The sequence below is a fragment of the Salvelinus namaycush genome, chromosome 42, assembly GCF_016432855.1.
Source record: "Salvelinus namaycush isolate Seneca chromosome 42, SaNama_1.0, whole genome shotgun sequence".
Taxonomy (NCBI): Eukaryota; Metazoa; Chordata; class Actinopteri; order Salmoniformes; family Salmonidae; genus Salvelinus; species Salvelinus namaycush.
Window position 1 is genome coordinate 9,202,923 of NC_052348.1, and position 13,569 is coordinate 9,216,491.

The 13,569-nt window shown below is 44.5% G+C and overlaps 2 protein-coding genes across 2 annotated transcripts in view; both read right to left on the bottom strand.

The window, feature by feature from the left end:
* Positions 1-2,481: 2,481 nt before the first annotated feature.
* Positions 2,482-5,901, bottom strand: LOC120035007 (store-operated calcium entry-associated regulatory factor-like). Its single transcript, XM_038981750.1, has 7 exons — positions 5,676-5,901; positions 5,122-5,306; positions 4,825-5,005; positions 4,399-4,677; positions 3,974-4,202; positions 3,335-3,429; positions 2,482-3,050 (listed from the first exon to the last, which is right to left on the bottom strand). Exons 1-7 carry the CDS (start codon positions 5,740-5,742, stop codon positions 3,025-3,027), a joined length of 1,062 nt encoding a protein of 353 aa, XP_038837678.1. The 5' UTR covers positions 5,743-5,901; the 3' UTR covers positions 2,482-3,024.
* Positions 5,902-8,116: 2,215 nt separating this feature from the next.
* LOC120034735 (protein WWC2-like) overlaps positions 8,117-13,569 on the bottom strand; it is a 45,055-nt gene continuing 39,602 nt past the window's right edge. The window contains exons 19-25 of the mRNA XM_038981338.1: positions 13,075-13,190; positions 12,272-12,503; positions 11,924-12,091; positions 11,636-11,728; positions 10,805-11,056; positions 10,098-10,225; positions 8,117-9,647 (exon numbers count right to left, since the gene is read on the bottom strand). Coding sequence (XP_038837266.1) covers positions 9,581-9,647; positions 10,098-10,225; positions 10,805-11,056; positions 11,636-11,728; positions 11,924-12,091; positions 12,272-12,503; positions 13,075-13,190 — 1,056 coding nt within the window. The 3' untranslated portion in view covers positions 8,117-9,580. The remainder of the gene's footprint in view (positions 9,648-10,097; positions 10,226-10,804; positions 11,057-11,635; positions 11,729-11,923; positions 12,092-12,271; positions 12,504-13,074; positions 13,191-13,569) is intronic.

Sequence of the window (13,569 nt, forward strand, 5' to 3'; positions counted from 1 at the left end):
TACAGTAGGTGCTTTTGACTGTACTTTACAATGTCAAATACACCAACCTGGTCTCAGAGCATTTCGTATTATTCTGTACGTAAATCCGAGACACTCCATTTATATTGATATGGTGTGTATTAATTTGTTGATGTCCATCTATTTCGTATATGTTAAGCCCCGTGGTTCCAGAACAGTAACCAGCAGTGGTTATGGAGGGAAACCTTTGGGAAAAACTACTTTTTAGAGAGGTTTCCCTCTATAAAATGCTTATTTTTACAGGAGGGGGAACCTCAGGACTTGACCCCCATTAGTGGTCACGGTCCACCAACCATCAGCGAGTGTCAATACAACCACACTCACAGGCTCTGCCTGGGATAGAACCTACAACCCCACGCTTATACTCAGAGTATACTAAGAAAGCCTCCCGAGTGGTCTAAGGCACTGCATTGCAGTGTTAGCTGTGCCACTAGAGATCCTGGTTTGGATCCAGGCTCTGTCGCAGCCAACCACGACCGGGAGACCCATGGGGCAGCGCACAATTGGCCCAGCGTCATCCGGGTTATGGGATGGTTTGGCCAGCAGGGATGTTCCTGTCCCATCCTGCACTAGAGACTCCTGTGGCGGGCCAGACGCAATGCACGCGGACACGGTCGCCAGGTGTACGGTGTTTCCTCCGACACATTGGTGCGGCTTGGCTGGGTTGTGTTTCGGAGGACGCACGGCTCTCGACCTTCGCCTCTCCCGAGTCCGTACGGGAGTTGCAGCGATGGGACCAGACTGTAACTACCAATCGGGTATCACAACATTGGGGAGAAGTATACTTCTTAGTATACTAAGGATGGGAGCTGGAAATAGCAGTCTGTTAGTGACCTCTACTGGTCAGGGCCATAGTCCAAGAACACCTGGGGTGTATTCATTACACCGATTCTGTTGCAATTTTTTTTTTTGCAACAGAAACCATTTGCTCAAACATTTAGCAAATTCAGTTAGTTCCCTTTCCGTTTTTGTTACGTTTGGTACTTAAACATTTTCGCAAGACTTGAATACAACCCAGGTGTGGGAGTTTGAACAGACAACAGGCCCTAAGACAACCGACATGGGTGGAACTAGCTGGAGAAGACTACCCAGAACAGAGTGCTCTGTGGGAGAATCGTCATTGCTAGTGTTAGGATTTATGTTTATGCACTATAGCCTGCTACCATATTGTATGAAGATGAATATTGTTTTGTTACACACACAAACAATACAGATGTACTGACCAACATTGAGTGAAAGGCCATAAAAGCTGTGGTCAATCTGGAGAGGGGAGGGGGCATATCTCTAAGCCAACCAGGGAGGGTAGAGCACTGGACAATACCATATTAGGAACTGTTTGAGTGTAGAATCGACGGGAAGACACAAGACGGATCTAATCTACGCAACGACCAGATGCGGACATCTGAGAGAAGGGGACAGGCTGAGCAAAGTTTAAACCTCGCTCAGCCTCTACTGCGATAGGCCAACAGACGCGTTGGAGATACGTCATCACGGTATAAGAACAGCTGTTTACGTACTTCCTGCCAGTTCCCTGTTCTACCCTGCGCGGAGATACAGTGAACCCGTATATACGAAAATTGCATTTGCCATTTATTGTTTGCGTTAATTAAACATAATTAAAGTTAGCAGACCTTGCTTTTATTTATCCGGATACCGGATTTGTTACACGCAGCGCTCACACTAGCCTATGCAAGAACTAGATTATATCAGATGCTTTAGCCGACACCCGCATAGAGGTTGTTTTGGCGGTGTCGGAACTGTGTTGGACGTCATATACACAAGCGGCTCACGGCATTATACATATTGCTATTGGCTGCATGGCAGTTTCGCGGGGTTCCTGTCCCCTATTTTGACAGCTAATTTCCCACCGTGTGCGTGTGGGGGGGGCGCATGTGTGTACACGAATGTGTAATGTTATCTAGGCTGATAAATTGAGCAAATTGAGCAAAATAATGCAGAGTTCTAAGTGTCATTATTTCTATGTAGTCTACACTTTCTCGTTCTGAACTTTTAAAGCGAGTGGGACAGGTGTGGCTTCGTGACAACGACTACACGAGCAGCTGCTCACCCATTCGACAGCTCCAACGCAGTTACACCTCCGTCATATTGCGTAAATAAGTAATACAATCTGCTATGCAGGTTATCCCTGAATTGATTGACTCGAGCCCATAGTTGTCAACCAGCTTCAGTTCGAGGTTGGATACCTGCCTCTCTAGCCTAGTCGTATGGGCCAGACTGCTCTCCCTCAGACACTGGGCAGAATCAAATCAGAACGCAAAACACAACCAAACTCTGGACAGGTCAACTAGACAAAAAGGCCACACTTCTGAACTTTACCACACCTCACCTTTCGCTTTCATCTACATTTTGCAGAGGGATATTAATGTCCTAAACTTCTAAAATCGTCATGAATAAGAGAACATGATCAAATACAACCCTCAAAATAATTTATACAGTAAACAATGTGTTTTGTTTGTTTTTAATACAGGAAAGAAAAGCCTTATAATATGACCAGCTGAGAAATTCAGCAGAGGTTGTCCTACAATTGAAACAGTAACATGTGACTGTACTAGTATCACACTGCCATTGAAGAACACATTCACAGCAATCTGATAAATAAACCAGAAAAACATTTATACATAATTCCTTCTGAAGGAATTTTAGAAATTACCTTATCAAAAAAGCATCAAGAAAATATGTGTTAAATTCAAAACGCAAGTTAAAACCATTGAAACATTTGCAGTTTAAGGACACGGGTGACCATACAGGTAAGATGGATCAACTGTTAGTCGATTATACATTCCTATCCTGCAGACACTGAACATTTAAGAGTTCTTGAGTCATTAATCTTTTACATATCAATCATTGTAATATCGACAATTCCACATCAACCCTACCAAATTAAGTACAGACTGCCTATGCTTGTCCCAGATCCCTGAGGACATCACTTGGCTTTCTTCTGGCATCATGGAAAGCTGCCAATGGCTTCCTGCCCATCCTCAACATCTATCTTCTCTTGGTCCCTCCAAAGCCTGACAAAAAGGAAACAGAAAGCCACCCTAAGAAAAACTCACGTAGAGGCAGGATGTGGGACAGAGTAACTGTGTGGAACTGAGAATAACTTAATGAAGGAGTCATACAAACACATTATACTGTATCCACACAAATATTTACATTTTAGACGTCTATGATTTTACAGTAATACACAATTTAGCAAGATGACTGATTTGACTAAATTGGACAATTTATAAACACACACACCAGTAAGTACATAGATGCTCTGGCTACATTAGTTATAGTAGTTGGGCAGCAGTACCTGAAGCAGCGCGGGTTCCGGTGCTAGGGGCTGGGGTCGGTGGTGTTCTGGGTGCAGAGTAGTTTGAGTGGGTGTTTGTGTACGGCGTCTGGCTTCTACAATAAACAAAGACATGAAAAAACACAACCAACAACTTTAGTTGTAAATCGGAGTAAAAATGTATAAAATAAAATAAAAAAGTCTCGTGATCGTCATGTTGGGCTCCCGAGTGGCACAGCGGTCTAAGGCACTGCATCTCAGTGCAAGGGGCGTCACTGCAGTCCCTGGTTCGAATCCAGGCTGCATCACATCCGGCTGTGATTGGGAGTCCCATAGGGCGGCGCACAATTGGCCCAGCGTCGACCGGGTTTGGCCGGGGTAGGCCGTCAATGTAAATAAGAATTTGTTCTTAACTGACTTGCCTAGTTAAATAAAAAATAAAAATGTCCTACCCTTTCTATAAGCCCACACTACCTGCCCATCCCTGTATGACCGATCCTTCCCGAAGATGGGTCAAAGACACAGTATCATGCCAAACCAAAAGATATGCACACACCAGTGTTTCCCAACTCCAGTCCAGTTGTGTCTGTCTAGGACTACAACATAAATGTATGCTGTTGGGAGGGTTGGAGTTCAGAAATACTGGATTACAACACTGACCTTTGGCTCCCAAACAGATAACCGAGGACTCCTCCAGTGCCCATCCCAGTCCAGAAACTATTCCCAGTTCCTCCAGCAGCACGGGCCCCTGCAAAGTGCTGCTGTTGTTGCTGTCCGCTGTAGCCACTGCGGAACCCGTACCCCGGGTTGGCACCGTAGCCAGCAGAACCAGCATATCCTCCGGCAGAACCGGGGAACCCGGAAGCACCTGGGTAACCTGAAGAGGAACCTAGGATAGAGAAAGATCCGATTTATGATCTGTGACAGCTTGGTCCCAGATCAGTTTCTGCCATCTTGCCAACTCCTATGGTCATGCCAATTGGCAATACAGCACAAACTGATCAAGTACCAGGCTACATACCTGAACCATAAATATAAGCAAGGGTGTGTAAGCAGACGGCATAGGTGTATAAACTTTAGTCTACCTGTGAAGTCTGGCTTGAATCCAGGAGGTGGTGGCCCATGGGGATTGTGGGTATTGGAGCCGTTATCAGGGAACTGCCCGTCTTGTCCTAGATTTGTCGGTCCACTCAGGAAAAGCTTGTACACACCATAGGCCAGAAACAAGAGCAGAGCGACTACCACTAACCCACTGGAATTTCCTTCCCCTGTAGAACTCTGTTGTCTGTTGTTGCTATGGTGATGCTGGTTGTTGTTGTCTGAGGAACCCTTGAAGAAGCTGGAAGCGAAGTCACTGAAGCCACCTGAGAAATCATGGTTTTGTTCAATGGTATCAAACGGAAGAAAACGTACTGAAACAGGGAGGGAACTTATCCAACAAGACAATCGTTATTGTTTTCCGTCCCATAACGTTGTGAAACATTTCACAACGCTGTGTACTAATGACCCACCTGTTGAGCCGTGTGAGCCCCCCTTGTGCCTCCTCTTGCCTTCCTCAGTCAGCTCCAGTGAGTACTCCAGTCCACACGAGCCCTTCAGTATGTAGGAGTCATCTGGATGGTTGAACCCCTCACAGCTGACCTCTATCTGTCCAAATTTGTAGGCGTTGTCCATGTCTGTTTTGCACTCCCACTGAAAGTGAAACAAGGACCTGTGTCATCTTGCCAACGGTCATTGTGCTAGATCTGGGAGCAGGCTAAAATGTAGCGCTACACCCTTTTCCTCTATCTGCAAGTGTTCAGTCTTACCTGCGCGTCGACTCCGTCCCAGCCTTTGTTTTTGCATTGAACCACATCAGGAATGAAGGATCCACAGCCGGCTGAGCCTCCAACACACTGCAGCTGAGGTACAGCGCTACTGCGTCTGGCAGTGGTGTACTTGCCCTTGTACAGGGTGAGTACCTGCACGTCTCGGAGCAAAACACTACCTGGAGCTGTATAGAGAGGAATAATTATTCTCTATTCCAGGCATTATAAGGGTGAGCAAATAGGCTGATGAAAAACGTATGGCAAATTGGCAATCTTCAACAACTTAGTTATGTGTAGAATATGCTCATAATATAATGTTGCCTGAGCCTCCCTTGTATGCATTCTTGATCTTTACGGCGCAAAAGCAAAAGGCCCGCAGCTATTCTTTATCATGACAGCTAATATCCACCTGCTTAGCTAGCCATTTCTGAAATTGGTACAACGACCAAGAACCATAGATATTTTAGATATAATTTTGTAGCCTAAACGTTTTTGCAAGAAAGAGAACTAGATTCTAGAAAGTTAATAGATATTATGCGGAAATAAACACTGGCCTTCATTCCAACTTCTGATGTGAGCTACAGAGAGGAAAAGCAAAACGATTCGAAGCAATCCCTTCATCGTTGGTATTCTTCCACCAAATCCTTCAGACGTCGTGGTGTGTAGTCAGGTATAAATGCTAATTTGAACAATATCCTGGGCAGGAAAAATAGATAAGTTTACTCGACTGATGAAACCACAACTTCCGTGTGTAACGTCATCTGTTTTGCGCAGGAATGAGCCAATCACGAGCAAGCACGACAGTGCTGTTACGTTCATCGCTCCGTGGCGCCCTCTAGCGTACATATCTAGGTGGCTAATGATAGAAGAGAGGATTATAGTCATGTGATGTACTTTTAGACCAGGCTAATGGAGATGGTGTTTATCCAGATTACTTTCCTTTTTGTCTATATAGTCTTGCTCTATGGGTTCTTCAAAGTTGGATGTGATATAAGCCCAATGTTCATATGATTGTAATTAATACCAATACTGTACTTGATAAATGTGAAATCAAAAATACTCTGACAAGGTTGTTTGTTTCAGTTATCTCTCTCTCTCATATATATATATATATATAGAGAGAGATAACTGAAACAACCTTGTCAGAGTATTTTAATTAATACTCTGTAATCCAATTAACACATTACTGAGTACCACACTCCATATTTTCGAGCCTAGTGGTGGCTGCATCATGTTATGGGTATGCTTGTAATCGTTAAGGACTGGGAAGTTTTTCAGGATAAACAAATTAACAGAATTGAGCTAAGCACAGGCAAAATAGAAGAAAAACTGGTTCAGTGTGCTTTCCACCAGACACTGGGAGATGTGTTTTCGGTGATACTTTAGTGCCCCGTTAGAAACAGGCTGCATGTTTTGGAATATTTTTATTCTGTACAGCAGTGGAGGCTACTGAGGGGAGGGAGGATGGCTCAGAATAATGGCTGGAATGGCATCAATGGAATGGTATCAAACACATCAGATATTTGGTTTCCATGTGGTTGATACCGCTCCATTCGAGCCATTATTATGAGTCATCCTACCCGCTGTACAGGCGTCCTTCTTTTCACTATGTCAATTAGGTTAGTATTGTGGAGTAACTACAATGTTGTTGATCCATACTCAGTTTTCTCCTATCACATCCATTAAACTCTGTAACTGTTTTTAAAATCACCACTGGCCTCATGGTGAAATCCTTGAGCGGTTTCCTTCCTCTCCAGCAACCAAGTTAGGAAAGACGCCTGTTTCTTTGTAGTGACTGGGTGTATTGAAACACCATCCAAAGAGTAATTAATAACTTCACCATGCTCAAAGGGATATTCAGTGTCTGCTTTTTGTTGTTGTAACCATCTACCAATAGGTGTCCTTCTTTGCGAGGCATTGGAAAACCTCCCAGGTCTGTGTGGTTGAATCGGTGTTTGAAAATCCCTGCTCGACTGATGGACCTTACAGATAATTGTACGTGTGGGGTACAGAGATTAGGTAGTCATTCAGAAATCATGTTAAATACTATTATTGCAAACAAAGTGAGTCCATGCAACGTGTGATTTATTAAGCACATACTCCTGAACTTATTTAGACTTGCCATAACAAAAGGCATTGAATACTTATTGACTCAAGACATTTCAGCTTTTCATTTTTAATTAATTTGTAAAAAATAAATCGAAAAACATAATTCCACTTTGATATTATGGGGTATTGTGTGTAGGCCAGTGACACAAAATCTCAATTTAACCCATTTTAAATTCAGGCTGTAACACAACAAAATGTGGAAAAAGTCAAGGGGTGTGAATACTTTCTGAAGGCACTGTAGGTCAGTTGTATAAAACATATTTGATATCAGTGTGTGTCTCTAAACTAGCTGATCAGCGGGGAAACAGTGAGTTAACATTTGAACCATCCGTACGTTGCTAATTAAAAAGGTCCGGAGGGGTCATGTCTGTACAGAACCAAAACATAAATAATACAAACACAAAAAATAAATACACAGGAAAAATAAAGTCCAAACTTTTCCGCCTACCCACAATACAAATCCATGTTTATCTTCCTGGTTGATATTGTGAGGCAACATTGTATTGGTAAACTAAACGGATGTGAACACATTTGGTTGGAAGTGCCATATATATCTTGAGTCCAGGGGTAGCTATACAAACTAAGTACGATACCACAGACACTGTTTATGCTCACAGTTCAATCAGATGTTGGCTCCTATTCAAGCGTTTCAGAGTAAGTGTGCTGATCTAGAATCAGGTCCCCCTTCTTATTCATTATGAATGAAAAGTCCAAACTGATCCTAGATCACCACTCCTACTCCGAGAAGCGCTTTGAATACCAGCCTTGTTGTTCCTTAGCTATAAGCTGTTAAAAAGGCAACGTAAAAACAATACTGTTTGTTCTCTGGTTTACAGACACACAAACAAAACATTAGATACAAAATAAAGAGAAGAAACCACAAAGGTCAATCGTTGTCCTATTATTCAGAAAAATAGAGCAGGAGACTCCTTGGAGAAATAATAAATAACTGGAGTACAACAACACATTATTATACATAGAAACTGATATATACTGAATATTATAGCTTTCATGTCTTTGATAAAACCAAAAAAGTCTTGATTTGACTTTGTCTGAGTCTGAAATGCCACACAGTTTTCTATCTAGCCCACTGCGTTTGACCAGGGCCCATAGGGCTCTGTGCCTTTGACCAAGGCCCATAGGACTCTGGTCAAAAGTAGTGGACTACATAGAGAATAGAGTGCTATTTCAGACCCTTAAAACACTGGAAGGCTGGAAATTACATGATTTGGGTCCAGTATGTTTCCTGCATTGTCTTTGCTCTAATCCAGAGAACCTATCTGTAACAAAAGGCATTAACACAGAGGTTTTATGTTCATCCTTTGAATAAATACTTCAACCGTTGGGAAACAGGTGGGAAAGGAAAACCAATCTTACAAATGAAGTTGCAGAGTGAACTACAAAATAGCCTGGTCCCAGATCAGTTTGTGCAAAAACATATCCTGGACCAGGCTAATAACTGACAAAACATTTAACTATAAAATTGAGACTAGAGCCCAGCGAACGCAGTAATAATTAGCGTTGCGGCATGTAGGTGTGAAAAAGCATGAAGCCACAGAACAGTATCAGTGCAGTATCGCAGAGATAGATAGAAGTGGAAAAGCGGTTACATTACATTCACAAGGTGTATGTTTGTTTTTGTTCTGGTATGAGAGAGAAAAAAAGAGCAGAGCACCAGCTTTGGACAGAAGACATTATATATGATATACTGTAGTAGGTCGCCTTCTCTCGCTCACATACGCACACTTAGCTAACACTGATGCCCAATACCAAATCAACCCCTAGCTCCTACCCACTATACACCTCTGGAGATCAGAGGATTGGATACATGGAAGAAACACAGTGAACATGCCATCTAGACTAGCAGAAGGCAGTGTCGTTATTACCATATAACTTACACCTATCCAATCCTGTTAGATCTCCATAAGAGCGTAGGGGATTGGGGTTGATTTGGGTCTGGGAGTGAGACTCACTCAATCTACCCCGCACCCTGCCCTGTGGTGCAGTTCCACCACAGGACACCATAGGGCGACAAACACACAAACGCTCTCCTCCCCCACACACACACACCACTCTCCAACACACCTTATAAAACTGTACAGAAAAATCACGAGCAGAATACAAGTACCAAAACAACTCTATTTTGGGTTTTCTCCTGATACAAGAAAGCCATTATTTAGTTTTTTTTTTTTTTTTTTTTTTAACAAGATATTATTCAATTACAACTTATTATACAAATGCATAAACTGTGGTGTACAAACTATTCGATTGTTTTCATTCAAAGTAACTACACTATTAAAATACTCTGCTATAAAAAGTTTGAAAAATACTTCATTGTGTCACTATGTAATCATACATCATCAGCCGGTAGGGATGGTATATTGATCTTCGCTCGTGTGAAGTAGGCCATCTTCTCCCTGCAAAGAGAGAAGAAATGCCTATCAATCAAGCAAATGTATTTATTAAACCCTTTTTACACCAGCAGTTGTTCACAAAGTGCTTTTACAGTAACCTGCCAATCAAGGCCTATCAGGATGGAGCATAACAAGTAGCCTGTTTATACCTGGTTCTAACATGATCTTGTTTACATTCTGATTGTGCCCACATTTTTTTGACAGGTGTAGACGATTAAAAGACGTACTGGGATCTGATTGTGATCAGATCTTAGAAGTGTAAACAGACGGGATCAGGTCAAGATCGGGATAAGAACAGGACGAAGGACGCATGTTAGCGGCAGGTATAAACAGGGCTTATATGACCAGTAGGGTCAGTTATCCAAGATGGCGAAACAAGATACAAACAGTTCAAACCCTATGGTCAAAAAGTTGTCCATAAAGGCATAGGGGCTGGACGGATGTCTGTCTCACCTGAAAGACTGGACCTGCAGGGGGACCTTCTGACTCTGCTCTCTTAACCGACACACGTCTTTGGAGGCCCTCCTCATCAGCTTCTCAGCCCGCTGCTCCTGACGCTGCTGCTCCTTAGACTGCTCCGCCTGGGACGGCGGGAGGGAGACAGAGAAAGTGTTCATTGAATGAGAGGGACTGATAAGAGTCGAGAGAGAATTCCATAAAAGTGAGCGCAAGAAACGATTTCACTTCAGTTGCTCTGAAATGCAGGATACTGTGTCTTCCGACTGATGTGGACTCTGCAAATGAATGGTTTCATTCTTTATGCAAAATCTTACTATTCAAGTTGCGTCCAGGGCAACGCTTTATTTATTTAAAAGGGTCACTTCAGGTGGAAGCGAACGGCACCAGATTATACAGCCATTAAGTCTCTTCAGTGCCTAATCAAGCTTGAGAGAGAACCTGGGGCCAGAGGCCTGGCATTAACTGCCGTTAGCTGCTATTAGTGAGAGTGGCTGATGGCATCATGGCATGGTAGAGTGCCTGGAGGGGCATAAGGGGGTACAAGGTATCCTTACACAAGCCATCAGATCCCGAGTGCCATTCAAACCATTCCAAAACATTGTGATGTCGAGTGGCCTTGGCCTAGTCATATCACAGCTGGAAACGAGCTGTGTGTATGTATGTGCATACTGTATCTATCACACGTCTATCCAGCCACGTGCCTGTCTCTCGGCCTGCTCCAGCAGCCTGTGAAACCTGTGGTCGTGCAGCACGGACCCAGGCAGCTCCGTCTCTCCCCGGGCCTTCAGGGCCTCCAGGTGGGCCCTCAGGTCCCTCAGGGCCTGGAGCTCGTCGTTCAGACGGCTCTGACGCGTTCGCGAAGCCTGGAGGGCCAGCTCCAAGTCCAGGGAGGTCCGGGTGTTTGTCTCCCCGGCTCCGCCACGCCTCCGCACCACCACCGGCTGGCACAGGGTCTGAGGGAGGGAGGGAGAATGAAAGAGCAATGCATAAATATTTGCATATAAAATACATTGTTTTTTATAATATGTTAATTATTTTCCAATAAAAAAAATAAGACAAAGCTGCATTGACATTCATTGTAGTGTTGAATGGAATGGCATATTTAGAGGACATAACAAAACTAAACTCATATATCCCAAAAAATGAAAAATCCTACTAGGTGGTAGGTATTATAAGAAGACACACAGCATATTGTCATTACAAGCATTGTAGTTAAACCCAAAATAAGTATTGAGTGGAGTACAGCACAGAGCAGCAGCAGACCATCAACCCAGTTACGAAGCAGGACTAGACCATTTAGCCATATTTTGTAACACAATGGATGTCTATTGGAGGTATTGTATGGAATATACTGCACATTGTTGAAGAACATTCTCAACATTGCTCTTCAGATTATGATGAGTTTCATGCTATTTATTGCAAAGATCTGTGCTCTTTTGCCTGATGAAATGTCCCCCTTTTATTGGCCAAATCCCTCCCCTTAAGTCAACTGAAACCGAATGCAATAAAGACATAACAAATGTTACACTCACCCTCTTAACCCTTAGGCTGCGTCTCTCCGAGGTGTTCCGGACAAACGGGCACTTTTTGGATAATGTGGAGCTGTCGCTATCGCTCCGGTTCAACTGTAAGAAGGAGAGAGGGAAGAGAGAGAGAGGGAAGAGAGAGAGAGGGAAGAGAGAGAGAGACGAAGGGAGAGATGAAGAGAGAGTGGAGAACAGGAACATCCACTGGTGTTAGTTTGGGAAAGCTCTGTGGTAGTTTGGTCTTTGGTCTGGGATTGGGGTGTGTGAGGGTGTGTGTGTATGCAACCCACTCACCCTGCAGATGTACTGGTTGCGCTCCCCAGGGGAGAAGGTTTGAGACCTCATGATCATACTGTTCCGTACGAAGCCTCTCTGAGCGCTGCGTGGTCCTGGTCCCAGGCTGGGTCTGTCTTTAGGCCTCACCGCCACACCACACATCTCTGTGTTCGTCTCCGCATCCACCTGGAGAAGGTTAGAGTATATTACAGCTACAGAGATGTGGGTTCACCAAATAAAAGTGGACTTTTTGAAGTGTGTGTGTGTGTGTCTAGATCTAACGGCTCTGGGTTCCACATTAAAAACACCTCTCGAGGCTAGATTTCTTCATTCAGCCGTGTGTGTGTCAGAGCTCATTCGGCTTACCAACGTTGGTCCTTCATTTGCCTGAGGGAGTCTCTCTTTACATCTCCTCTCCTCCTCTTCCTCTCTGGCTGGCTCTCCTCGACACTCCTCCCGCTCTTCCCCTCCGTACGCCTGCCCAGAGCCAGCAAACTTCGTCTCTGCCTTGACAGAATCTTTCCTCTCCTCCTCCCCCTCTTCTTCCTCCTCCAGTCCGAGAACCAGTTGAGCGCAGTCCTCCCCCAGCATGCTCAGCCTGTCATGAGAAGTCATGGTCAGCCATATTGTTACATGCAATTCAACCTGTCCATTCAAAATGTTACAGTGTGTATGCTCACGGCGAGAAAAATTGTATTTTTGAGTAAAATGTTGATGTAGCCATATTGTATGTCTTGAAAGCAAGAGTGACACGTCGTTTTGCGAGAGGAAAATGTCCCCCGAAGGTGTTAAAAAAAATAAAAAATAATTTGAAATGTTTAATTGAATATTAAAACATACAATCTACCACCTGCAGTAAAGCCACTCAACATTTACATTCAATTCAGTCATCTAACCGTCTCCCATCCAGAGCGACCCACAGGAGCAACCAGGGCCAAGCGCCCTGCCAAAGGTCACGTCGACAGACCTCCCACCAAGTCAAAAGGTGTTTGTAATGGTTATAAAGTGTCATCTGTGAGGGACGTGTCAGTACCATTGGTCTCTGTCCATCCCTAGGTGGCTCTGCCTCTCCACCTGTGATGTGTGTGTGTGTGTGTGTGTGTGTATTGAAAGTAATGGTGTTTGTAATGTTAGTAAAGAGTAGGCTGTGAGGGACAGTGGGTCAGTACCATTGGTGTCCGTCCATGTCCAGCTGGCTCGCTCTCTCCTTCTCCTCCAAGGCCAGCTCCTGTTCCACAGCCTCCAACTCGCTCGAGGTCCTCTGCAGTAGGGCCGAAACCGCATCCTGACAACATACACACAACACAATATTGGAACGAGGCGCCACTACAGCCTGGGGTTTGATCCCATGCTGTGTCACAGCCGGCCGTGACCAGGAGCCCATTAGGGCGGCGCGCAATTTGCCCAGCGTCGTGCGGGTTAGGGCAGGTTTTGGGGGGGGGCTTTCCTTGGCGCATCGCACTTTAGCGACTCCTTGAGCCGGGCCGGGCACCTTGCAAGCTGACTTCAGTCGTCAGTTGAACGGTGTTTCCTCCAACACACTGGTGCGGCTGTGTTAACCTGCAGTGTGTTGAGAAGCAGCGTGGTTCGGCGGGTCCTGTTTCTGGGGACGCGTGATTCGACCTTCGCCTCTCTCTCGAGCCCGTTGGGGAGTTGCAGCGATG

Excerpts from the sequence above, each read along its gene's own strand:
- LOC120035007 (XM_038981750.1), bottom strand. The coding sequence starts at position 5,742 with ATGAAGGGATTGCTTCGAATCGTTTTGCTTTTCCTCTCTGTAGCTCAC. Across the intron at positions 5,307-5,675 it reads CATCAGAAGTTGGAATGAAG|CTCCAGGTAGTGTTTTGCTC; the intron begins GCCAGTGTTTAT and ends CTCTCTATACAG. Across the intron at positions 3,430-3,973 it reads TATCTGTTTGGGAGCCAAAG|AAGCCAGACGCCGTACACAA; the intron begins GTCAGTGTTGTA and ends TGTTTATTGTAG.